This window comes from Heterodontus francisci, chromosome 17, assembly GCF_036365525.1.
Source record: "Heterodontus francisci isolate sHetFra1 chromosome 17, sHetFra1.hap1, whole genome shotgun sequence".
NCBI lineage: Eukaryota > Metazoa > Chordata > Chondrichthyes > Heterodontiformes > Heterodontidae > Heterodontus > Heterodontus francisci.
Genome location: NC_090387.1, coordinates 22454110 through 22481585, shown reverse-complemented (window position 1 = coordinate 22481585; position 27476 = coordinate 22454110). Strand labels below are relative to the sequence as shown.

General features: G+C 39.6%; 1 protein-coding gene across 2 annotated transcripts in view; it reads left to right on the top strand.

Annotated features, from left to right (window-relative positions):
• Positions 1-26833, top strand: part of LOC137378757 (hepatocyte nuclear factor 4-beta-like) — a 75833-nt gene extending 49000 nt beyond the window's left edge. For both annotated transcript variants that reach the window (XM_068049139.1, XM_068049138.1), the window contains exons 3-10: positions 972-1066; positions 8442-8548; positions 12340-12495; positions 14702-14789; positions 16680-16832; positions 18377-18613; positions 24607-24729; positions 25078-26833. In XM_068049139.1, coding sequence (XP_067905240.1) covers positions 972-1066; positions 8442-8548; positions 12340-12495; positions 14702-14789; positions 16680-16832; positions 18377-18613; positions 24607-24729; positions 25078-25217 — 1099 coding nt within the window. In that variant the 3' untranslated portion in view covers positions 25218-26833. The remainder of the gene's footprint in view (positions 1-971; positions 1067-8441; positions 8549-12339; positions 12496-14701; positions 14790-16679; positions 16833-18376; positions 18614-24606; positions 24730-25077) is intronic.
• Positions 26834-27476: the final 643 nt, after the last annotated feature.

Below are 27476 nucleotides of genomic sequence, written 5' to 3'. Positions count from 1 at the left end.
GGGAGTGTTGTGCAGTGGGGGCGGTTGGGTCATGGGGGGGCCCCTCCATGGAACACAGGGTGCCTGATCAGGAGGGCCCCCCCCCCCACCCCACAGCCCACAAGGAAGCTGCTAGGTTTCATTTGGCGGCCTCCTGAAGGGGCTGAGCTGCTCTCCCACTGCTGGTAAAAAACCAGTGGTGGCAAGATGAGGCCCTTAAGTGGCAGTTAATTAGTCACTTAAGGACCTTGATTGGCCTGGGGCAGGCGGGCCGTTTCTCGCCGCCACCGCCCCTCGTAAAATAGCAGCAGGGGTGGGAAGAACGGCCCCGCCTCCCATTCAATTTTACAATCCCCCGCCACCAGCCTGCTCCTGCGGGAGGTTGGGGGGAGGGTAAAATTCCAGCCTATGTGTCTTTTTGTTTTATTTTCTTATCTCAACATGATCACAAAAAAATCAGAGCAATGCTCATCTTCCGTGCTGATGTTTACATCATCCAATGAATCAGTTGAACCCAGAAGAGGCTAGGTGTGGATACTCGATGGTGATGTTTATGATGTTGCTATCATTTTGAAAAGGAACATGAACAACTTGTGCCATGTGACCTTCATGATACTTATATGAGGAAAAGTCCATAGGAACAGTAGGCCATTCAGCCCCTCAAGGCAGTTACAAGCAGAGTCTCCCAGTGGATCATTCAAACTGCTGCATCACACAGTCCCAACTTGCTGTTCTTATCGTAATACATTTTTTCAGAATTATTCTAAAATACAGCCTATCATGGGCCTGAGATTCCCCAGTGATGTTCTCATGCACTCATTCATAAGTGGAGATGGCTGTAGGTCTTTCCTGCAAGAAATTATATTGTGGATTTTAATCCTTATTTCTCATAGTGTGTATAGCACATTAGCAGTCTGAGATGATATTTCAAAATGTCTGCTACGTTTGGAAAATGGTCATTTCGACAAATAAAATATCTTTCTTGTCCAAAGGTTCAGCAGGCAGTGTGTGGTTGACAAAGACAAAAGGAATCAGTGCAGGTACTGCAGACTCAAGAAGTGCTTCAGAGCTGGGATGAGAAAGGAAGGTAAGGATATTCCTCTGTTCTGTTGCATTCACCAGTTAGGTCTATGTAAAGTTGATACTTTTCTGCTCTGGTATGTAGGATTGGACACCATACACTACAGATAGATTATTACCACCACTGTCATTCATAAAGGATTAATGTCATGACAATTAATTTTTGTCTAATATTGTTTTTAATGAGAAGGTTCCATTAAGTCTGCACCCTGCCACGTAAATCTCACATCTGGTCAATTCTTACATACATTACAGGTGTCACTGTTAATCTTTTATTGAAAAGACACAGTAAAATATTTCTGGGAACTCCAAACTTGACCATTATAGCTTAGCTACCACTTCGTTGCTCATGTGTCTTGTTGTCAAAGCTTGGTGTTACAAAAATGTGGTAACACGCCTGTACTCATCTATAAATCTGGTTGTTCTGCACAACACTGATTTGCTCAAAGTGTTTAATGAATTAATTCTGCACTGAGAAGAACTGTAGCATATACATCTGGTATTTTGCTAAGTACAGGAAAATTGGATAAATTCAAAGTCATCTTCTCTCAGTCTCTCTCACTTTCAGAAACGCACATGCAGCCTTGTAGAAATTTAACTTACACTTGCTATATTTTTATCCTGTCTACATTGGGAAATTTTTCATGTCAGTGTATTTGTATTGCCCATAATGACTTGTAAATGCTCCAAAGTTGATTTGCAGGGCTATAGAGGAAGAGCTGGGATGTGACACTAAATTGGACTGATCTATTAAAGATCAGACACAATGGGCTGAATGGCTTCCTTCTATGCTGTAAAATTCTATGATTCTATCAGCTTTTCCCAGCAAGCTTTTGTGACTGGTCACCATCTAAACACCTCAGTACCACAAACTACACACAGTAACATCCAACCACCTATTGGCAGGCGGTTCCTCTATTGAGGCTGATCATTTAGTCAGTTTCATCTTATGTGCTCAGAGCATTGCACAGTGCTAGTGACACGGCTGCCATTTAATTCTCACCTGGACATACAAATGAGAATTTGGATGGATTATATCTAATCGTAGCTTGATATGGGCCTTTGGACAGAGGTCTGACACAGTGATGGCAGGGTTTTAAAAGTCAGGCCACCATCGTCTGTGCTGAGGAACATAGTTAATTAGAGAATGACGATGATGTCAGTCCAAATTAATGGAACAGATTGGATCATGAATATTCTGATCAATCCTGTGAGTGACTGATGCTGGTTTCTAGAGTTGGGATTAAGGCTGCCAGTGAAACCCATTTAGAGGAAAATATACAACCAAAACCAGCCATGAGGGGGAAAGGTAGGACACATGAAGCCACGGTTCCCTGGATGACAAAAGAGACAGAGAGTAAGATGAAACACAAAAAGGGTGCACGCGTTAGTTGTCAGGTTGACCATACAAGTGAGAACCAGACGAAATGTAGAAAGTTCAGAGGGGAAGTCAAAAAAGAAATAAGAGAAGCAAAGAGGCATATGAATAGTAAAAAGGTAGTAAAAGGAGGAGTGGAACCGATTAGGGACAAAAAAGGTGATTTACGCAAGGAGGCAGGGGTATAGCTGAAGTACTAAATGACTACTTTTCTTCTGTCATTACCAAGGAGGAAGAGGCTGCCAAAATCATAGTGAAAGATGAGGTAGTTGAAACATTGGATGAGCTAAACATTGATAAAGAGGAGAAATTAGAAAGGCTGGTTGTACTTAAAGTTGATGAGTCACCAGGACCTGATGAGATGCATCTGAGGAAACCTAGGGAAGTAAGGGTGAAATTGCAGAGGCACTGACCATAATTTTCCAATCCTCCTTAGATACAGGGGTGGTGCCAGAGGATTGGAGAATTGCAAATGTTACACCCTTGTTCAAAAAAGAGTGTAAGGAGAAACCTAGTAACTACAGATCAGTTAGTTTAACCTTGGTGGTGGGAAATATTTTAGAAATAATAATCAGGCACAAAATTAGCATTCACTTGGACAAATGTGGACTAATTAAGGAAAGCAAGCATGGATTTGTTAAAGGTAAATACATCATGTTTAACTAACTTGACCGAGTTTTCTAATGAGATAACAGAGGTTTGATGAGGGTGATGCAGTTGACGTGGTGTACATGGACTTCCAAAAGGCATTTGATAAAGTGCCACATAACAGGCTTATCAGCAAAGTTAAAGCCCATGGAATAAAACGGACAGTGACAGCGTTGATAAAAAATTGGTTGAGTGAAAGGAAACAGAGAGTAGTGGTGAATGGTTGTTTTTTGGACTGGAGTAAGGTATATGGTGAGGATCCCTAGGGGTTGGTGTTAGGACCACTGCTTTTTTTGATCTATATTAATGACCTTGACTTGGGTGTAGATGACACAAAACTTGGAAGTATTGTGAACTGTGAGAAGGATAGTAATAGACTTCAAGAAGACATAGACATGCTGGTGAAATGGACGGACATGTGGCCGATGAAATTTAATGTAGAGAAGTATGAAGTGATACATTTTGGTAGGAAGAACATGGAGAGGCAATATAAAATAAAGAATACAATTCTTAAAGGGGTGCAGGAGCAGAGAGACCTGAGGGTATATTGGCACAAATCGTTAAAGGTGGCAAGGCGGGTTGAGAAAGAAGTTCATAAGATATATGGAACCCTGAGCTTTATAAACAGAGGCATGGAGTACAAAAGCAAGGAAGTTATGACGAACCTTTATAAAACACTGGCTAGACCTCAAATGGAGTACTGTGCCCAATTTTGGGCACCATATTTTCAGAAGAATGTGAAGGCATTAGAGAGGGTGCAGAAAAGATTCAAAGGAATGGTTCCAAGGATGAGGAAATTCAGCTATGTGGGTAGGTTGGAGAAGCTGGGGTTATTCTCTTTAGAGAAGAGAAGGTTGAGAGAAGATTTGATAGAGGTGTTCAAAATCATGAGGGGTCTGGGCAGAGTAGATAGGAAGAAACTTTTCCCATTGGCAGAAGGGTTGAGAACCAGATTGAAGGTGACTGGCAAAGAAGCAAAGGCAACATGAGGAAAATCTTTTTTATACAGCAAGTGGGGCTAGCTAAGGTGCAGTTGCAGAGAGCTGGCACAAACACGACAGCACAAATAGTCTTCTTCTGTGCTGAACCATTCTATGATTCTATAAAACAGAATAAGAAAACATAGTAAAGGAAGACCTGTTACAAAAAAGTGATTAAATTAGATTATATTAGCCAAATACCATTCTGTCCGTAAAATATATTTAAATATTTTATCATGATCTTTTGGATATTGTTAGATCTATATCATTGAATTATAGTTGCACAAACTCGATATAGTTGCCAAACAGCTGATATATTGGCATCAAGCCATATTCCATAATGCAAATCATGGGGAAAACTCTGCACTCCAGGAATGGAGCTTTGCACATTGAAGATTGTGGGAAATGCATCTTCAAATTCCCAATATGAACTTTAGGCAAGATGAAAATGTATTCCCAAGTGTTAACCTATAGAATGTAATTCTCCTCACTCCATCATTGCAGCAATCTCACAATTTAAAATGAGGCAAACACTGCACTGTTATGAAGCCATTTGCAGGCACAAAGGAGAAAGATTAAAAAAAATAAACTTTATGTAAATACATAAGAAGTTTAGCTGGTCAGCAAATAATATAATGGTTTTAGAATCACTTACTACTCTTCCCCCTGATCTCCTGGAGAGCTGGGGTAAAGTTCCAATGGGACAGTAGATTTCTGCTACCTTACCCAAGTGGTCAGTCTTCATTTGTAGGCCTAGACAAACATGGAGGACATTCCAGCCAACCCAACTAAATCTTTACATCAACAAAACACTGTGGATGCTGGAAATCTGAAATAAAAACAGGAAACAACATTTTCTATTTTTATTTCCAACTAAATCTTTACTCTTATCTGATGTCCAAACTGTCCAGGACAAATCACTGAATAACAATCAAGAGCAGAGAACCTGGCTGATTTTCTCTTCTCCGGGCCAAAGATGCTGAGGGCAATTCTAGTGTTCCTTCCCAAGGAGGGATCGAATAGCTCAGCACAGGGTATTGAACTTCAATTTTTTAGTCTGTGTAGCTTAGTGCTACGTTGAGAGGCACATTTAGCCACTAGGCCATCAGAAGATTTGCATCTCTTACTACCTTACTAACCAATCTACTGGCAACTCATTGGGGTAGATCTTGATTTTACACGATTGCATCAAACCAGTGATAGCAAGTTGACAGCCCATTTTGCATTTCTCCCAATTTTTATTTCCATTGAAGTCATCGTCTTTCTGCTTCAAAACAGTTCAAAATGCCAGTCCCTTTCTGGAGACAGATATAAGCAGAAGGTTGGCCTTTAAAACTACCAATATTAAATGTTCACAAGACTTTTTGTTTGACTTTGTAAAGCCCTGACAAGTAGATTGCGGGATTCAATATCCTTTTATAATAAAGCACTACCACTACCGATAGGCCTGACCATCATAAGATTTCAACCCAGTGACATCTTCTGGACATGCTCACCTGCACCTTCAGAGATTGTAGTATCATTGCATAGATAGCACCAATTTTTCCAGCCTTGGTTCAGGCCAGCCACACATGGGGGCGGCACAGTGGCGCAGTGGTTAGCACCGCAGCCTCACAGCTCCAGGGACCTGGGTTCGATTCTGGGTACTGTCTGTGTGGAGTTTGCAAGTTCTCCCTGTGTCTGCGTGGGTTTTCTCCGGGTGCTCTGGTTTCCTCCCACAAGCCAAAAGACTTGCAGGTTGATAGGTGAATTGGCCATTATAAATTGTCACTAGTATAGGTAGGTGGTAGGGAAATATAGGGACAGGTGGGGATGTTTGGTAGGAATATGGGATTAGTGTAGGATTAGTATAAATGGGTGGTTGATGTTCGGCACAGACTCGGTGGGCCAAAGGGCCTGTTTCAGTGCTGTATCTCTAATCTAATCTAAAAAAAAATGTCAGTGATACAATTTTTTAAATCGGCAGGCAGAAAACAAAGATGGAATAACAACTTTCAAAATAGTTTTTCTGTTTCTAGCTGTGCGTGTTGGTGTATTGCTTTAAGGGGCATATCTGAAATGCCTGTCCATCACCAGACAGGATGTGATGCACAGATGCATGTGATCCCTTAGCACTTGCTGGAAGCAGCCACGGGAACAGATATGAAAAATCACCTTCCCTAGTATTGCTATAGTTTGTATCTTCTGTAAAAGAACCCATCATTTACATTCACAAATGGTGTCCATGTGATTCACAAAACGCAACACTGCTGTGGAATCTATCCCACAGTAAATGGACAGATTCCATAGCACTAGCTGTCAACCAGCTTTGTTATTCTGAACCTATTGCATTTAACAGAAGCTTGCCACTCACCAGCTTTTTCTCTTTCACTCATTCATTCCCTTCTTATATTTGTGTTCCATCTTTGATAACTCAATGCAGGCCAATTTCCCAAAAATAGGCACTCGGCTCTTCATTAGTACCTGCAAGGGACCTAACACCTGTTGCAGGCGGCCATCCCAGATGCCTGAAAAACTCCATAACCAATTTAAGGTTGAATGATTTGCTGCCATTCTTGGATGGTGGGAGGGGTGTCAGGACAGTTGTCCAGGAGATAGGGCGTCATTGCACCCATTTTGCACCCATAAACTGGGTGCAACAAGATCCAATTTCTACTCCAACCTGTTTTGTACATCTTCTTTCTACTTGCCTAGCATAGGTAAATTTAAATAAAATGAAAGTCATCATATGTACACAACTTAGAGCCTGACATACTAAACAATTCTAGAACAGTCACAGAGAAAATAATCTTTGTGAATGCCTGGACTTGGAACAAAAAGATAGAAGGTTATAAGTAGTTATTGTGCTAAAATAATGAATACATGTTCTGCAAGTCTGGAGTTTTTGCATTTACTGAGAGCCATACAATTGCAGTATGGCCCCATCAAAAATACCAAAAATGAAAGATTTCCTGTGACTGTTAGATGCTTCTAAAGAATAAGTTTATGATTTTAATACAGTTAGTACACACAGAAAGCCTTCCTCTATTGTAAGATGCATCACTATTGTCAAATTTGTACAAGTCGTGTTATAACATTGAAATTCATTTCATTTAAACCAGTAAAAACATAGAAGATACTATAAATAAATCAAGCACACATAATATTTACTATGATTCATATTAATTGCAAGACAAAGTCTGTTCTTTCTGGCAATGGGAGCTGGTAATAACTATATCAAACAAAATGTAACAGCAGATTGCCATCTGCTGGTAAAATCATATAGCATAGTACTGCCCAGAATACTGAAGGGCTAAATATAAAAATTGCATTCATAGTAGGAAGTTTAGTCCTCCAGGAGTGTCTTGCGAACTTGTGATTTTCCCCCCATTATCTTTGGAAAAGTACAACTGGCATATAGTGAAACTAGGTGACAGCCTTGACTCAGTGAAAAGTGCTACATAAATGCCAGTATTACTTCTTGCTTCTTTCTAACTCAGAGGCAGGTGTACATGCAATTATATAAACAACCTTCATGATCCAAAGAACATTCCAAAGAGCTTTACAGCAAATGAAGTACTTTTGAAGTGTAGTCACTGCTATAATAAAGGAAACAAAGCAGCTAAATTGCACACAGCAAGGCCTCACAAACAGCAATGTGATAATGACCAGATAATCTGTTTTAATGATGTATGTTGAGGGATAAATATTGGCTAGACACTGGGGATAACTCCCCTGCTGTTCTTCAAAATAGTGCCAGGTGTGAGGGCAGATGGGGCCTTGGTTTACTGCCTCATCTGAAAGTCAGCACTTTCAACAGTGCAGCACTCCCTCTGTACTATAACGGAAGTGTTGGCCTGGATTCTGTGTTTAAGTATCTGCAGTTGGGCTTGAAGCCACAACCTTATGACACAAAGGCAAGAGTCCTATCCAGTGAACCAGAGCCAATATTCTTAAACTTTATGCCTTCAAATACCACTCTAGAAATTTAAGCACATAATTCAGGCTGACACTTCAGTGCAATACTGAGGGAATGCTGCATTCATCGAGCCAATGCCTTTTGGATGAGATTTTAAACTGAGGTTGTGGCATTATTCAAAGAAGCGCAGGGGAGTTCTCCTAGTGTCATGGCTCATATTTATCCCTCAACCAACACTACAAAGAACAGACCATCTGGTCATTACTATTTGTGGGATCTTGTATGTGAATTGGTTGCCGTGATTTCTACATTGCAACAGTGACTACAATTCAAAAGCACTTCCTTGGGGTGGGACTTCCTGAGATCATGAAGGTGTTATATAAATTCCTAACTTACTGAAAATATAAGGTTTCAGGAAGAGATGTATAATTCAAATTTTCAGCATTGGATTTAACATTTAATTTTATATTTTGCAAAGCTGTACAGAATGAAAGGGACAGAATCAGCATTCGCAGAACCAGCTATGAAGATGTTGGCTTTCTTTCTATTGCTACACTGGTACAAGCAGAAGCAATGGCTAGGCAGGTAACTTTACCAAAACAAATGAACATAGTGATGCTCAATGCTGTTTAATGAAATCATGCAACTCATTTATCCTTGAAAAATGTAATTCAGTAATTATCTTCAATAACATAATGTCTGGAAAAACAGTTGGCTGAGTGTATTTGACAAATTTAATTAGGTCACATGGTTTCAAAAATTGTGCCAATTGATGCCTAACAGTTTGTGAAAATTATTTTACCTCTAAGTCAGAAGGTTGTGGATTCAAATCCCACTCCAGAGACTTGAGCACAAATATCAAAGCTGACACTCCAGTGCAGGACTGAGGGAGTGATGCACTGTTGGAGGTGCTGTTTTTCAGATGAAACATTAAACCAAGGCTGTAAGTGCTCTCTCAGGATCCCATGGCACTATTTCACAAAAACGAACATGTGAATTATCCCTGGTGTCCTTACCAATACTTATCCCACAGTCAACATTGCTAAGAAATAAATCATTGGGTCATTATCATATTACTGCTTGTGGGACATTGCGGTGTGCAATTTGACTATTGTGTTTCCTATACTACAACAGTGACTACACTTTACAAGTGCTTCCTTGGCTGTAAATCACTGGGGCATCCTGAAGTCATGAAAGACGCTATATAAATGCAAGTCTTTCTTTTTCTTCTGAATCTTAAAATTATGTCACAACTTTCTAACTCAGTCTCACGCAACTGTTATTTTTATGATATATCTAGCTGATGGGTTGTATTTACAAGTGGTTACAATGCTGTAAAGGTTGCTGCAGCCATGGAGTTATTTAGTCACCAACAGTCTGTCTCAATGGATTGCTGAAGATGGTGATAGTTCTTCTATGGTGTGACAGGATGATGGAAGGTACAATAGTCATAATGGTGAAAGGCATGGAGTAAATCATGTCATGGGATGAGGAGTGTCACTGATGCAGAAGTTAGTTTTAGAAATTGCAATGTTCTTATCTGGGCAATGCCAACATCATTTCAATAAATTCTGTTACAATTTTGGGCAATTTCTCTTTGGCCTCGATCAGCCATTCCATAAATATGGCTAATCCCCTGTGATTTGTAATCTCTAATTTTCCAGCAACTAGCCCTTGCAGAATCTAATGACATCCAGCATTAGAAATTCTTCTACTTTCAGTTATCTTTTCATCCTCATTGCGCGTTACCTCATGCTACACTCTTCAGAAATAGTAGAATGCTAAATATGGACCTCTTATTATAAAGTGAGTAAAATACATATTCAGGATTCGATGAAAATACAAAGTGCAAAAGTAATTTAACAAAGAGCATTGAATACAAATATTAAATGAAAAGTTACGAGGACATTGCATGTAGTCCTGGATAGGCAAATTTCGCCCAAAGTCGGTTCTTTCATTCTTCATGTCAGTTGGGATTTAATTATGATATACGTAACACAAGCTTCATACTGCAGCTCACCAGGATTAAGAATGAAATGCTGATTGAAAAACCTTTTTGTTTTTAATTTGTTGCTGGGGCAGAGCCATCGTTCGCAAATAATGGCTTGTGACTAGTTTATGAGGTTGCTTTTGGATGCTTGTAGCAGGTTCATGGGCAATCAAACAATGCTTAACAGTATTAATCTTAAAAATATTAACAGCTTCCTACAGTTAATTAAATACAATATTGTACTAAAATTATGCTAAATATATTTACATAAACTACTTATACTAAATATTGTAGCTAAAAAACATTTACAACTGCAAAGCTTTTCTCCATTTATTTTAGCATATAAATACAATTGACCTCCTCCAACACCACCTCATTTAGCAAATAGGACATACTGGTACTTCCAAATGACAGACATCACCTTTGTCATATCGTAATGCCACAAGTAACTGGCTGTATTTTGATAATAACACAGTGATACTCTCCTGTATTCTCTCTGATTAGCTCCGTGTTTCTTTTTGTTCAAATAGCAGGAATTTATTAGCTACATGATAATAATTAACTTGAGTTGGTTCATAGCATAGTATTGTTATCGAGGCACCTCTTCAGTTTCTACCTACCTACCCTGCCCTAGTTTATCTGAACCTCTCAGTTCTTCCCCAACTTCTCACCCTCTCTCTCCGTACACACACTCCCTCACATAGTACAGGACAGCAGTAAAGAAATCCTTTACAAGATTGCAGCTATTAAGGACTCTTTGTCATGTATTTCAGTTAGTAAAATAACTGGTTGACAATTAACTTGGTTACAGATTTTTCCACTTATCCCTGTATGCTTTAATCTTCCAGGCTTATGTGTCTCATAAAATTTCTGTTTTGACCTGTTTCATAACAATTGTCTCTACAAAATAGTGCAAACAAAAACCACCAGTAATAATAACAAGAGGAGATGGTTGTGCAGTGGTAATGTCACTGGACTAGTGACCAGTGCAGATGTATTACTTAGGATTATTAATATCTACATTGGTCATACTATTGGTGACTATTGTGTTGCCACCTGCTGGAATTGTTCAGGAGATACTGGGCTGAATTTTATTAGCGTGCCGCAAATCACTGCGGCACGCTCTGATTTCGCCGGTCTTCCCGCGCTGATGCGCTATTGCTGAGCCCCCGCGATATTTTGCGCAGGGGCTCATTTAAATGGAGGGGGCGGAGCGACCAACCCCGATGAGGTAGAGGGGGCAGCCACTCCATCCCCGGCAATGGCATCCGGTGCCACTGTGCAGGCACCGGCGCCATTTTTAAAAGGCTTCAAGCCCTTCAGCTAATTTAAATTTTTAAAGGTGCCGCCGCCTGAAATAGAAAATAAAATTGTAGTCATACTTTCAATCCTATTTCAAACCACTACCGCCATCCCCCTCCGCATCCCATAACCTGTACCCCGGAAAACCAACTTTTTAAATGAGGACCTTTGACCCTCAATCCCTTCCCACCATCCTCACACTCAATCGGAGCGGTTTTCTCCCCTTCACACCTCCATCCAGAAATTTTCACTCCTCTCCCCTTCCCACCAGTGTCATGCCTCAAAAAGAACTCCAAATGGAGTTCTGAAGGCATGGGAGTTCTGGCCAGTGGCCAGAATATCAATGTGGGACAGCCATCGCTACTAGGTAGGTAATTATCCTTTAATTGTAATAGCATTTGCATATTACAATGAAGACTCTGTCGCTTGGCGGCAGGGGGGCTGCGCCGAGGCCTCACCACCACCAGTAAAATGCGTTGCGGCTTTCCCGGCGCAAGGGTCGTGGTGGGCCTCTCCCGAAGAATTTTCCGAGCACTCCCGTCACAACCCAGACGTTGGAGGGCTAGTAAAATTCAGCCCACTGTGTTAAACAAATTGAATTGCTTAAAGGGGCATCAGCTACAATTTGTTTTAGATCTTCAGAATCACCAATCATGCTGAAATGTATTATTGCACCAATTGTTTTAACATTATAGTAACTGAAATACTGTACATGTTTTCTTTTCACCCCCAAAGGATTTCTGAATATCATTCCATTCAGACAGTGCCATTTAAATGCCTGCATTCTTGAGTTCTAATTTTGTTCTATTTCAATCTTGAAATAAAAATCTCCCCTGCCACTTAAAATTCGCCAATGACCTGACCTAGTTAACTCTCCTGATGGTGGAGAAATGCCTTATTATTCTTGATACTTCACCTCAGTAACCAGGCTGAAATCATGAACTCACCAAGGATATTAGGGGTATAAAACTGTGTCATGCCACTTTCATACATGACAAATCAAAACGAAACAAATCTGGTTATCACAACTCCCCAAGTGCCTGTATATCACTCCATTTAATTGAATAATGTTCTCTATTGGTAGATGTCTGCTTTAAATCCTGTGCATCATGCTGATATTGCAATGAAGAAGATAGCAACCATCGATGATGTCAGCGAATCCATGAAGCAGCAGCTGCTTGCGTTGGTAGAATGGGCAAAATCTATCCCGGCATTCTGTGAATTGCTACTGGATGACCAGGTCAGTGAAAAGCACAGGAAACAGAAAGCAAATTGCTCTTGTAAAAAATTCACAGATACGTTATTTTTGTATTACTCTGTGTTGTGTGTTGAGCTGATGTTGTTGCACTATAATTTCCCTGTTCATTTTTGATATTTGACAATCACAGTCCATTCATCACAGGCCTGAAGTAAGAAAGGATTATCCAGGAGCCAGATAGTACAAGATATTTTGTATGAGTTCTTTTAAGCAATGCATTTGAAATATTTTAAATTATGTGTGCATTGACTCAACATAATAAAGATGATTGCTGTTAGACATTCTGATAGCATGCTGTGGGGTTGCAGCAAGTACTTCATCAGTTGATACCAATTTAGAGACATTGGGCTGGATTTTATGAGCCCGCTGTCGATCTTGGTGGCAATCACAAAAATGGCGGGCCGCACACCAGAGAGCCCCCGCGATCTTAAGCGTGGTGGCTCATTTAAAGAGCCGGGGTGATCCGCGCCCTCCCCCACCCCGGGTGGGCTGTCCGTTGCTGGAAATGGCGTCAGCTGCCTGTGCGCAGGCACTGGCACCATTTTTAAAGAGCAGCCAACCCTGCCGGCATATTTAACTTTTTTAAAAAAGATCCTTCCAAAAGTAAATAAATAGATTTCTTATGCTGCCCCCCAATTACAATAAGTATTTGCCCCTCCCCAATAAAACACTTGCTTTTTACATCTGCTCTTCCCCTCAAACCGCACAAGGTTTAATGTTTCAGCTCTTCCCACCATCCCCTACACTCATTATGCCTATTTGACCCCGTTTGCACAACCCCGCACCCCCCCCGCACTGATAAAATTACCTCCTCTCCCCCTCCCCACCAGTCTCACGCCTCGTTTCCTTGGATGGAGATCTGAAGGCGCGGGAGCGCCGACCACCACGCCAAAGATCGCGACAGGCCCTCAAGATCTCAGGTAAGTGTGTTTAAATATATTAACTTTATTGATTTGAATATGTTACATACGAACATACGTACGAACATACAAACATACGAATTAGGAGCAGGAGTAGGCCACTCGACGCCTCGAGACTGCTCCGCCATTCAATAGGTTCATGGCTGAACTGATTACTCCACATTTCCACCTATTCCCGATCACCTTCCCCCGTTGCCCAGTGGTGGGGGGGGCTGCCATAGAGCCTCGCCACCGCCAGGAGGATCGGGCCAGGCCCTGCCAATGTCGAGGTCCATAGCAGGCCTCATCCGGAGCCATTTTCAGGCTCTCCACCACCATCCCCCCCCACCCCTGCCATGGATCCCGACATCGAAGGCGTCTTAAAATCCAGCCCAATGTACGTTGTGTAGAAGGCAGCAGGATGTTACAAAGGAAGATAGGGAAATTAAGCGAGTAGGCAAAACTGACAGATGGAGTTAATGTGAGATAATCCACTTTGGATCCTGGATAGACAAATCAAAATATGTTCTGAATGGCAGACGCGAGTCTGGAAACTGTGCTGGAGAAACTAGGTTTGGGTGTCCAGTTACATAAATCAATAAAAGTTAGTGCACAAGTACAAAATGTAATCAAGGAGTCTAATGCAATGCTGGCATTTAGCACAAGGCGGCTGGAATACAAATGGGACGAAGTGATGCTTCGGTTTTACAGAGCCTTGATCAGAACCCATTCAATTTTGTACACTGCACCTCAGGAGGGATATATTGACCATGGAGGGGATAAAGCATAGATTCATCAAAATGCTACCAGAGCTTAAAGGATTAAAATATGAAGACAGGTTGCATAAACTTGGCTTGTATTTTCTTGAGTTTAGATGGTTAAGGGATAATCTTAAAATTGTTTAGATTTAATGATTTATTCCAAAATGATTTAATAGAGTAGATACAGGGAAATTATTTCTTCTGGTGGTGAAATCTAGAATAAGGGGCACAATCTTAAAATAGAGCTAGGATATTTAAACGTGAAATCAGGAAGCAATTTTTCATGCAAAGGATAATGGAAATCATGAATTCCCTCCCCAACAGACTGTGAATGCTGGATCAATTGAATTTGTCAAAACTGAGATTAACATATTTTTATTAGGTAAGGGTATCAAAGGATATAAAGCAATGGTGAATAAATTGAGGTACAGCTCAGCCACAATCTAATCAGATGTCAGAATAGGCTCATGGCGCTGAATGGCATATTCATAATCCTATGATCTTATCACTGTCTGTCTCCCTCCATAGGTTGCATTGCTTAGAGCTCATGCAGGGGAGCACTTGCTGCTGGGTCTGGCCAGACGTTCAATTCCTTACAAAGACATTCTCTTGCTGGGTAAGAACTGTCTTCTTTAATGTAGTGAGTGGCATAACAGTGTTCAAATTGTTTTGATTTGCTGTTTGCTATCAATGTAAGACCACCCAATTAGGGCAAATCCTCCTCATGACCTGCAAATCTCAAAAAAAAAAGTTAAATGATCATTTAATTCAACTGTAGTTTCCGGCTGCTGTCCCATATATACCTTTATTAATTTATCTGTGATATGGCTAGACCTCATTCAAGCACTCAAAAACTGGAGACATATCCCAGACAATGTGTGTCCCATTAGGTTTATGATACTCATTTCGACGCCCTCATCCCATGAAAGAATAAAAAATCTAACAGAATTGACTTTTTTTTTGCAAGTTGCGATGGATCGCAGTTAGCATCTGTTGTACTTTAATTACACATGATTAATGTTGGCCTTTTAATTGGAAGTCTCATGTCACTATCCTGGATAGTGCCTTTGTATATTTTTTACTCCATGATTTTCATTTTACCATTAATTCCAATGTTGTTTCCAGGCATTGTGATGAGATGCTTTATCTATCGACCATTCATGAAAGAATGAGTTCGTAGAACAATTATACTGTTTGACCATTTGTAAAGAATCACGACTTTCAGAGAGTGAGAGAGGACAGTGTGTAAATAGGGCACAAACTCACATCGCACTCTAATCAGGGAAAGCAGAGATCCTCCTTGAACATACAAGCATACCTCTACTCACTGAGCTTTAATGCCCTGTGTATTTTTTCCTTCGGCTGTTATCTAACACAATAAGTTGAAAGTTCAATGCTAAAGATGGTTCAGCTGATGGCCTGAAACATTTTAAATTTTAGCTTTTCACGCAATTAAGCTGTGGATTGTTTGCTTGCTGACAATGTTTTCTCTTTCCATCTGCATTACACCTGAATTCAAGGTTATATATAAGCAGAAGCACTGTAACTTGCTAATTCACAAGTCTTCCCTGAGTATCTTAACGATTGGCCAGAGACACTCCACACATTGTTCAAGATTCCAAGAGTCTGTGTGCATTTGTCCATGATGATCTAACCCTGGATTTTAAGGCTTTCAGAAATGGGCCAACATTTCAGTTGGTGGGAATGAAGGAGCATGGGACATGCAAAAATGCATGCTTGGTTTTCAAACTGTAAACATAGAGTCAATGTCACAGAGCCAAAGTCTTTCATCTATTTCTACATAAGGCACTTCAAGGACTTGTTGATGATCATTGTCCTTGAATAAACTCGAGAAGAGATGAAGGTGCTGTGGTACATTCTGCAAAGAGGCCTAGAAGGGTTTGGTGAGAGAGAAAAAGAAAAACATTCTGGTGTTACTAATGTTCTCCTTGAGAATTTTAATTATAGACTCATCACAATGCTAAACAATATTTTAAACACACAACACTCCTGATGGTGCAAAATAAAACAAAATGCAGCTATGTAATCCACATGCTGTTTTATCTAGACTTTTCGAGATATATGCTGTGAAAAATGGAGACAGTATTTTATATGTCGGCAATAAGCCTATATTTTTAAAAAGTACATTTGCTTAATATATTGTTCTATACGGAAGAATATAAATTCCAGAGGGATTACCTTGAAGTCATCACTACTTTACATATGTAACCATAAGCCACAATGGTTTATCAATGCTATTTTAAACCCTGGCATTACTGCCTGCTTGTTGCGCTTACATTTCCCTTTGTAATTAATAATACTTCCTAACATTTCCAGAACAATGGAAAGATTATTAAGTTTGATGTTAAATTAGAATATTTCCTTATATTAATATAGCCTATATTTTGAGTTTTTAATGATGTTCATGGATTTTTGAAGATGTTCAACTGCATCAGTTTTGTGAACTGGAGGTACAACTCTGACAAAATTCATTCTTTTTCAACAGGAAATGATTTCATCATTCCCAGGCACTGCCCAGATTTAGAGATTATGCGTGTTGCAAACAGGATCCTGGATGAGCTGGTGAAGCCATTACTTGACCTCCAGATAGATGAAAATGAATTTGCTTGCCTCAAAGCCGTGGTATTCTTTGATCCAGGTGAGTGTCTTTGTTGATTAGAGTACAGTTTGTTCAGATATCAAAACAGCTCAATGCCCGTGAAAGGTTGAAACTTAAAATACTGATGGTGAAAGTTCCAGATTCCACAGAGAAGCAAATGAAAAATGAGGGGAATAGGAGTAAGAAGGCCAGTCGGACAGAATTTTCTTTCAATTAAACAATCTAAGGCTCAAGAAACAATTTGTATCTAGCAATCCTGTGACAATGAGTCCTTTACATTTGAAGATGGTCATGCACAATGCATCTACTTGTGCTCACTATTTCTGAAGAGAGAACAGACAGAAGGGCATGGTGAGAAAGCTGGTAGGTAAGGTTGATTTATGAAAAGTAGAGGGTTTATTAGGCCTATGGTCATTTTTATTCCTAAAAGTTCCAGCAATATAATGATTGTTGATTTATTGCCTCATGATCTACAATATTTAACAAGCTGTAATATGAAGTGCAATCATGTTATGTGGACAGGCACAGAATTAATGGTATAACATTTTAAAAATGAACTAAATGGGCACTCTAGAAAATTATATTGTATGTTAATGGGATTGATGATTATGCACAAATGCATGTACTTGTGCTCATTATTTTTGGATTGTCACCACTTCCCATTTTCAGACCTCCCTGCACCAAAAATCATTCCCAACCCAAGAGGGTTAAACATGGATTTCCCTGCATATGTTGCGTATGTTTAGGAATTCACTAAATTGGGTTAGATTAATTGACCCTTTGACTATTCACCCTCTGGATTGTGCTTGGTACCTGCCCCTGATAGTATGGAGATAAACTCAGAATGTGAACAATGAAACTGCGAGAGCTTGTGTAGATGGAGGCCCTCACAAGCAGTCACCTGAGGTCATCCATGGGCCCCATCAGCTAAGCAAGTCATTCAGTTCAATGGAATGGATCTTTGTTTGTTCCAAATTTCCAGTGCAAAGCTCTGTACTGGAAATATCATGCAGGGGCAAATTTAGCTGTTCCGACAATTGGACATTCTGGAGCCCCTGCACACAGCAAGCAGGGGGGAGGACTGTACACCTGTAGCAAGTCAGCATGATTTTCTACTTTATTTAAGTTAATGGATGGAAAGCCAGGCTGGGTCCCTTGCAGGCATTCAATCTCCCCACCCAATTTTCATCTATTCACTCTACAAGCTGCAATACACCCTGCTGTCTGAACGCAAAAATATGCCTTACTGTCACCAGTAAATTTAAATCAGATATTCAAAATGAATTGCTTCATGCAAAAATATGCATAATCATCAATCAATCTAGAATCATCTGCCAGGCACAGTAATGGAGATATAAAGTTTAGGTTCATACTGCAGCTGAACTCTAGGCTAAGAGAATTAATGTAGTGGAAAGATGAACCTAGTGGGACAATTGACTTTTTCTGATCTTTGATTATGAATCTCATCTGATTTAATTTTGTTTGTATCAACACATTTTGTTTTTTTCCATTAAAGGGTGCAGATACCTCTAACATGCTGTTTTATTCAGAAACGTTAACTTACTGTGACTTTTCTGTTATAGATTGCAGAGGTGTAAGTGATTCGGCAAAAATCAAAAACATGCGATTCCAAGTGCAGGTCAACCTGGAGGATTATATCAATGATCGGCAGTATGACTCACGTGGACGATTCGGCGATATTCTACTGCTTCTTCCATCGCTGCAGAGCATCACGTGGCAGATGATTGAGCAGATTCAGTTTGCCAGACTCTTTGGGATGGCAAGAATTGATAATCTTTTGCAGGAAATGCTCCTGGGAGGTGCGAAACAGGTTTTCTTTTCAGTTACACACTTTTAGCTAGAGGGGTTACAGTGCCACCTAGTGGTTGTGACTCATGTTTAAAGGGTTTACATAGGGAATTTCCATTATAACTGATTGGATAGGCCTTTTTTATGTTATATGTTGATATAAAAAGTATGACCAACATTTGTGACAACAGGAAGTTATGGACAGGAAATGGGTCCATGCACAAGAGCTTTAGCCATATCACTATCTATTATATTACAAAGAGATTAATGGAGTCCAGATGCCTTGACACATTACACTTTTCACTTCTGAGACCTAGCTTTAAATCTGACCTGGACTGATGGAATGAGAGCTTCCTCTGTCTTCAAAGGTTTTATAATGGAAAGGTGCTTACACAGACAAATAAATGTATATATCATTTTAATTCCACTAATATTCTTTTAAGAGAAACACAGTTCAAAATTACAATTTTTAAAGATTACTGGTGGCTTGAAATAGATATTTACTAGTGTTATGATCCCCATGGAGACCACCAACAAACAAAAAGTATCAAATCCACCAACTGACTCCAATTTAGGAAACCAAACCAAATGGGCAAGATTTCACTTTTATAAGTTTTACTTTAACACTCAAACCAAAATTAACATAAATTAAACATGAAGCTACAGACAGATCATGGTCAATATATATTACAAATTATACTTTAACTGTCAAGTACCACAGAGATCAGTCTCACTGCGCAGTCCACCCAGCATATATGGCAACAATTACAGTCACACAGTTCTTCACAATTCTGAAGTTCCTCAGGTAGACTTTCAGCTCCTTTCTTCAAGGATTTAGCTGCTGTTCTTCATCTGAACTCCACAAGTGCGGTCTTCACCACGAGGGGCATTTCTTCAGAACCTCCTTAGCTCTGCTTACGACAGTCTTAATGGCATAGATTTATCAGTCTTCCCTTTATCCGAGTCCTTCAGTGACAAACTGTGCACTGTATGGCCAGGTTTGGTTAGTTGGCTACTTTAAGTGACAGAAACAGTTCTTGGATTCAGTCTTCACCTTTTTCTGCTTGCCACGTCTGCCTAGTCTGGGGAGGACTCTGTCTCTTTTATCTGGTTCTAACCAGTGTCAGTCCCGAAACCTCAAATTGTTTTTCCAGCTTCTGTTTCAATTTTGGGGCTGGATTTTATGGGCACCCCTGAGGTGGTGGGGGGCACAGAGAGTCGTGGTGGGGGTCGGGGGGGCAGAGGGCCAGTCGCCTCCCTCTTGCCCAGCGATCTTACCCGGGCCAGGATAGATCAATGACTGCCTTTCCACCCAGTAGCCAACTAAGGCCCTTAAGTGGCCCATTAGTGTTCAATTAAGGGCCTCTTCCTGCAGCTACTGGGATCTTACCAGTGGCGGGGGGTGCCTTGCTGTGCGGGGAGGACGCTTTGCAACATGAGATGCCCTCACTGCAAGTTTGGGGGTGGGTATCCCTCCTCCGTGGGCGATCTGTGGCCCATGGAGGAACCCCATCAGGAACCAATTTACCCTCCAGGAGCCCCTTTACCCTCCAGGAGCCCCCTTTCCCCTGGACTGCATGACCAACCCCCAAACCCCCTCAACGGGGCCTTCCAGACTGGTCCTGGTGACTCGGTCTCACTTATCTGATGTCCAGGATTCCAGTGCTGGGCCTGTGTCCAAGGCCTCTGCAGTACCGTCAGTGGCCACCGCTCCTGGTGGCACTGCCAATACTGCTGAGCTGCCCGCCCTCTGATTGGCCAGCAGCTCTTCGCGGTGGGATCCCTGCCTTTAAAGGGACAGGGATCCCCGCTCATGAAATTTAAATTTAAAAAGACTGGAGCATCGATCTGGGAGGCACAAAAAGGCAGAGGCAGGCTTTCCCCATGCTGGAAGCCCTGCCTCTAACACAAAACCCCAGACTTGGTTTCCATTTCTGTTTCAGTTCTGGTTCCTGTTTCAATTCTAGTTTCCCTCTCAGTTAGGATCTAAAACAAAACAAGCTTAGCAACCAGAAATTCCATCACACTGGATTCTGTTAAATGTAACCCACATTTCTGGGGGAAATCATAGCCACCGATTGCTGTACAAGATGAGGATGAATTTTGATCAAACACCATCTGTTAGATATAATTGAAATAAAATTATAATCAGAACAGCTTGGAACATTTCTCTAAAAATGGATATGATTTTATGAGATCTTTGTGAGATCTTAAAGATGACTTCACTGATAATGTTGTAAAATGTATTTCAAGTCCCTTTAAACAAATTTCACACCTAATATTAACACACTTCTCAGTGCAATTAACTGATCTTTCATATATAATTATTTTGGTCACACTATATAGGGCAAAGTATCAAAGCAAAAGTGAAAAATAATTCCTATACAACAGGATAATCTGTGAATAAGTGGTATATATCTTCCACATAGATACAGCATTGTACGGTTCCAAAACTCAAAATGAAAATAAGCAAAGCAGAAATTCAGGAACAAAATAAGATCCTCTGAATTAAATTATATGATAGAGGTTACTTTCACTTATTCATACAAGTTGAATATCTAAACAGACAAAGTTATATGTATTTTTAAAAAAAAATTGATTTGTAGCCTAAACCTAATTATTTTTGTGTGTGTTATATAGTGCTATCAAAATTATGTTATATAAAGTGCTGGGAATGATTCCTAATTACCAGTCTTCGCTAAGTTCTAGCTTGTAACAGCATTTGTTGCCTTGCTTATTTAGCAAGTGAATATTGAAGCAGGATTCCTATCATAAAGGTTAAAGTCAGACTTCTTATTAACATTGTGAAATAAACAACATCTGCTGCATTCACCAGAACATGAATTCTCAGCACACACTTACTGCAAACGCAAGTAACGATGACAGTTTTGGTATTTTTGTTTGAGTGAATCCAATAGCTGTACAATGTGAAGGTTTGGCAAATTGGGAGACAAAGTAAAACTTCTGTTTTAATTTGAAAGGTATATATCTGTAATATATTAACAATCTTATGTCTGCATGCACTCCCTGCCTACAAAACCTTACTTTCTGTCATTGGGTCAAAAACCGGGAACTCCCTCCCTAACAGCACTGTGGGTGTAGCTACACCATGTAGACTGCAGCGTTCAAGAAGTCAGCTCACCACCAGCTTCTCAAGGGAAATTAGGGATGAGCAACGAATGCTGGCTTTGCCAGTGATGCCTAAGTTCCATGAATGAATTTTAAAAATATACAATCAGGAAGATGGCATGTCAACATTTATAATGAAAACTGCCTATGTAAACTTGTCACATTGTAATTACATCTTCTCATCAGTGGTGGTGCTGCCACACCCCAGTTTTGCAACTCCTAGCCTTTCTGGCTATATGGTCCAACCAATACTATTTCTTTGATTCCCATATAGTTGCATGTTTTGTAATTTGACTATTATTTAATCATATGAAATCAAAGTGTTATCTAAAGTACCAGCCTAGGCTCAGTGGTAGTACTTTTACCTCTGAAGTAATGGGTTGTGGGTTCAAACCCCATTTTAGAGCACATATTCTAGATAAGGCTTTATTGTAGTACTAAAAGAGTTGTCTTTTGGACAAGGTGTTAAGGTAGGGCCAGTTTACCAAGTTTATGGCAAATTTACAATGGCAGTTTTCATTATAAATTTGCCTTTTGTGGATGTAAAAGATACTAAGGTACTATTCTGAAAAGAGTTGTTCCGGTGTCCTAGCCAACATTTATCCCTGAAACAAAACCGCCAGAAAACAGAATAACTGGTCATTCATCTCATTCCTGTTTGTGGCATCGTGCTGTGTGCAAATTGGCAATTATGTTTGCCCACACAACAATAGTGACTACACTACAAATGTAACTCATTGCTGTAGAGTGCTTTGAAATATTCTGGGAATGTCAAAGCTACTATATAAATGCCTGCTCTTTCTTTCAAAATAAGGACAGAATGTATGACTTTAAAATGGGGACTGAATTGTGTCTGTGTTTTCTGGTCCAATTATCCCCCACTTTGCTTGAAGATGACACTTGGTCTCAACTCCCAAGAGTTGCAGAGAAGATCAAGTAATGTTATTTTTTCATTGTTTGAAACTGTGAACGTATTTAAAAGAGAGCCAGCTTAGAATTGAGACTTTTTATTGGTCTAACTTATTATTATGTTCGGGCATGCAAGTTTTCAAGTAAGTGATTCAGTTTACTAATTTACTAATTCTAGGTAAAAATACATGTAACATTTATTTTATGATTTAAATTTTCTTACCTTAAGCCAATGTTGGGCCTCTTGAATTTGCCATTCACAACGTCGTCAATAAAACACTAGCATTAGGAACTAAATGGATTTACTTATGTACAAGACGTGCACATTTAGAAATTAAAATGACAACTGATGTTTGTACATCTATAAGGTTAGGGAAAAGATTTTGCTTTATAGTTTTCCAGACACCTGGTTGGCCACTTACTATCCTCCACAGCTGATCACATTATCTCAATGCAATTGTTTTCAGATATTTTTATTTATAGCTGTTCAGATGGTCGAATCAATCCATCAGATTGCTACATGTGTTTCTTTGCATCACACCTAATGTGTCTGTGCATGGTGCTAAGTCTGCACGACGAAAGTAAAAACAAATCTTCCGCTTCTCAACACAGGCATCCTTAAACTTGACAAGCACAAATTCATCACCCAACAATCTATTTGTACATGTAAAGCATTGTAAAGAAGATTATGTCCATTTGGTTAATCCATACTTACATTAATCAATCCAAGAACTTGTAGTAGATGTAAAGAGCTGAGCAATGTAGGCACATAAGAAGAATAACATCAGTGCAGTGACATTAAGCCACTATCCTACCTCCTTATTGGATAGATATAGAAAGATGTTGTTCGAAGAGACATTCTATAGTCACTCTTGTCCCGAGCTTAGAGCTTCCTAATTCAAGGCAAAGAGAAAGCTCAGGCAGACAAATTTACTTGGTTTGAATCCAGGTTTATTGGAAAGTAATTCCAATTTGGATTCATCTGAAAAAATTTAAAATTATACAATCTACTCGGCCATGCTGTTGAGGCATTTTCTGAGATCATGCTTCAGGATATGACAGAAGTGCTGGTCATAGTTTTCTGATGCATATGACCAGCAACTGCTTGTAGCACAAACTTGGAAACTTGCCTCTAAAATCTGATTTTTCCCTGCAATAAGCTGATTCATTTTGATATAAATAAAGATATGAGCAACGGTTGTGTTAAACAGTGGCTGAAGTTATTCCAAGTCGTTTATGCGACCATATCTTTCAGATCCCAGAGATACTATTGGGGTATATATCAGATTTTGGAATCCTTCTCCTTATGTTTATTGCCTTCGCCTCTCTTTTCTCTTTTTTTTTTCCAAATTCTTCTCTCCTCACTGACCAGTGTAGTTCCTTTGATACTAGCCACTTTCTGATACCTCACCAAATTGATGCCGACACATTTTCAGCAAGCTAATCAGCTATGGAGGATATTACAGCCCAGTTAGATCCAATATCCACCTGACATCCACTCTCGCTCACTTTCCAACAGGTGCTTCCAGGGAGCAATAAATCCTGCCCAATTTTTCCTCTTTCCCATCCCCGGTCTACTCAATCCAATTGTTGCGTTCCTTCAGCGACCATAGCTGTGATCAAACTAACTCAATATGGACTGGAGATCCAACCTAAGGTATTTCTGACCTGTATGATTCAGTTACACACACTCTTTTAACAAGTTTTCCATCATCTATTGAAACTGGTCCACTCTGGTAAGCTCAAGCACTGTGTCTACGTTCAGGGCTATAGACGTATTATTTGTTTTTCTTAAATTTGTCATTTTAAAATAAAGTAAAACAAATGTGGTCACCATACTGATGTCTTAGGAACAACCACCTAATAGTGACTTTTATTGTGTCCCATTATGTTACCTAAGTCTATATTCTAGCTTAGCTTCTTTCCGTAATGAAAATTTCACTATGCAATCTTCATCTCATCACAGGATCCACAACCGAGGTAACACAGTACCCGCATTCTGGACATTCTGGTTTAGTTCACAATTCTTTAGGTGGCCATGCAGTGATACCAGCTGGTATGTCCTCAGCAATCCATCATGCTCAAATCTGTAAGTTTCCTAATCAGAGTTTGGCTGAAACTACACTTTACAAAAAACTGCTTTTAAAGTCATATTTTTTTAAAGTACCTAAAGCTCTTTCCTGTAGCAATAGTGCATATTTTGAATGCTATTGTAGTCCAGTTTTATTGAAAATTAGGGGCAGATATTTTTAATATGTTTATGTGTGCGGCAAATGATACCATCTCAGGGAATCAAAGGTTTTCAATACTGGAACACTTTTTTGAGTTTGCAGGAAATTTTCTTAGTTAAATTATACTAGAGCAAGTAGTCAACTGTTTCGTAGGTTTCAAGGTTTAAGAAAGCCCTGTAACTTGAAAATTTCCATTTTTCTTGCAGCATCACCAGAGACTCCACTTTCATCCCCATCTTCTGGATCTGGAAATGAGGAATATAAACAGCATCCTGTTGCCCAAATCCAAACTGCCTCTGCATGTATGCTGCCTCAAACCATCATTCCCAAGCAGGAAATATTGTAAAATAATTATATATTTCCACTATGTCTCTGTGCAAAAAAAACTTACTGCAAACACTTCTGCAAAACACGACTGCCATTTAATATGTCAAAGTGAAATAGAAATGTGTGTTTTGAGCTGTCATATATTGTGGTTGTGAACAGAATGATCAAGAGTCAGGCATTAATATTACTTTGTATCAGTAATATGTATAGAAGTCAAAAGTATGCAACAAAATTGAATAGGTTCACTATTCTTCTTGAATTTCCTCTGTACTTGCCCCTAAAGAAACATGCAATCTGGGCGCAAACCAATTATGTGGCATCAAAAATCACAAAAGTTTGGGTGTGATTTATGCTCAGACCGACAATGGGCCCAAATCTCCTCAATTGTTATGGCTGTCATTTGATCTCTCCACTTGAATGCATTTCTGTCCATAAAACTGGCTCTGTCCCCAAGTTAAAGAGCCTCATATAGGAGTTTTCTATATTTGCATTTGCCAAGAGGCTCTCTCAAAATTACGACTAGATTTTTAAGCACAGCAGGAAACTAATTTTCCTCAAGTTTTATTACAGTTGTTTGAGCATTTTTTTAAAAACTCACTGAGATCTGCTTTGTATTTTTTGTTTCTCTTGATATATTTTTATGGCATGCCACATTAAAAACTGACACACTTCCCCAATTGCAGGTTCCTGAACATGTATGCCTAATGTGCATGAATGATGCTTAAATTAGTTGAAACTTTAATTTTTCATACATGGAAGGAATCAATAGTTTGAGTTCTGCACTTTCCTTGGGCCCTGATTGTTTACGCCGATTGATGCCCATTTTTATAATCGGGCGTCTTTTAATGGGATCAGCAGGAAATTTGATTGTAACTTGGCATCGGCAGAATGGGCGTCTTTTCCAGTCTAACTTCTGGATTGTGTCCATGGAATAAATTCCAGGCCATTATACTGTACAGTTTAGGAAATCTAAAAATTTAGGTTTTCTATCATTTGTTTAGAGAAAGTTTTGTGTATCATGTCACTGACATTGCCTGTTTGCCCAACTGTGTTTGTCTCTGACTCAGTAGGTTGAAGGCAGTGCAACATAAATAGTTGCACAGCATTTCTGGCAATTTTAAATATCATCAATAATATATTTCAGTGATTTGCTAATTACAATGAAAATCAAAAAAGCATTTTGTACATAAATCATGTATCATCCAGTGATATAGCACTGTATTACAGAGTTAACAATTTCATTAAGGACTTCCTTGGGCTGTCTAGATGGGTCAGCAACTTAAGGATGTGAGTAACATACTCATATACACCAGGAGCACCTTGTGATCAAATCGCCTTGCTTCACTCACTGATAAGGCTCACAGGTGAAAAATGTCAGGCAATTCATTGCAGAATGAAGAGTGTTTGTGGAACTGTACCTCAGCAAGAAGTCAGAGCTTCCAGGAAGAAGTACAGAGAAAAGATGACAGCAAAAGGAGAAAGAGAAATAATACAGGAAAAACAAGGAGGAAAAGTCCTCCCTGATTCATAAATTGAATTGCCTAGTTAAAAGGCAGCCTTCACAGAAGAGCCAATTTTGTGTTGCTCCGAAAGAGAGGGAATATGACATACGCAGATCCTGCTATTTTCCAGAAAGCAACTGTAATTTATTTCTCAATAAATTTGCAGTCATTTTATCACAATCTTTTAGTGTGGATATTATCAGCAACAAAGAATGCCTTGTGTTAGGCACAGAAATATCTGTCATCAAGCAAAAAAATATACACCCCAGATTGAATTTGAGATCGTAATCTCATGTTAGGTTTCTAACAACATCATACACTGTGCTCTCACAGTTCATAACATCTAAAATCTTAGATACGATTAGTATCTTGGATTCATTCTGTTATTCTCTACTTAAGTTACAGTCTCACTTCCCCAGATATTGCTATAAAAACAAAGTATAAAATATTGCAAGGGTTACAATGGGAAATATATTTGATATAAACTTTTTAGTTAGATCTTTAGCTAAACCTAAGAGAAAGAAATTAAAAACAACCAGTCTAATATATTACATAGGCGAGGAGCTATCTTTATCAAGTATACATTACTCTTGTTGCATAACACTGTTATAGCACTGTCGTTGTACCAACACCCAAGGACTGCAGAGGTTCAAAAAGGTAGCCCACTGCCCCCCTCTCAAGGATAATTAGGGATGCGTGTTACGACTGAGGCAGGTGCAATGTATCGTCAATTCAGTCCCATCACTCCACAGGTCGCAGCATATTATTAAAGATTT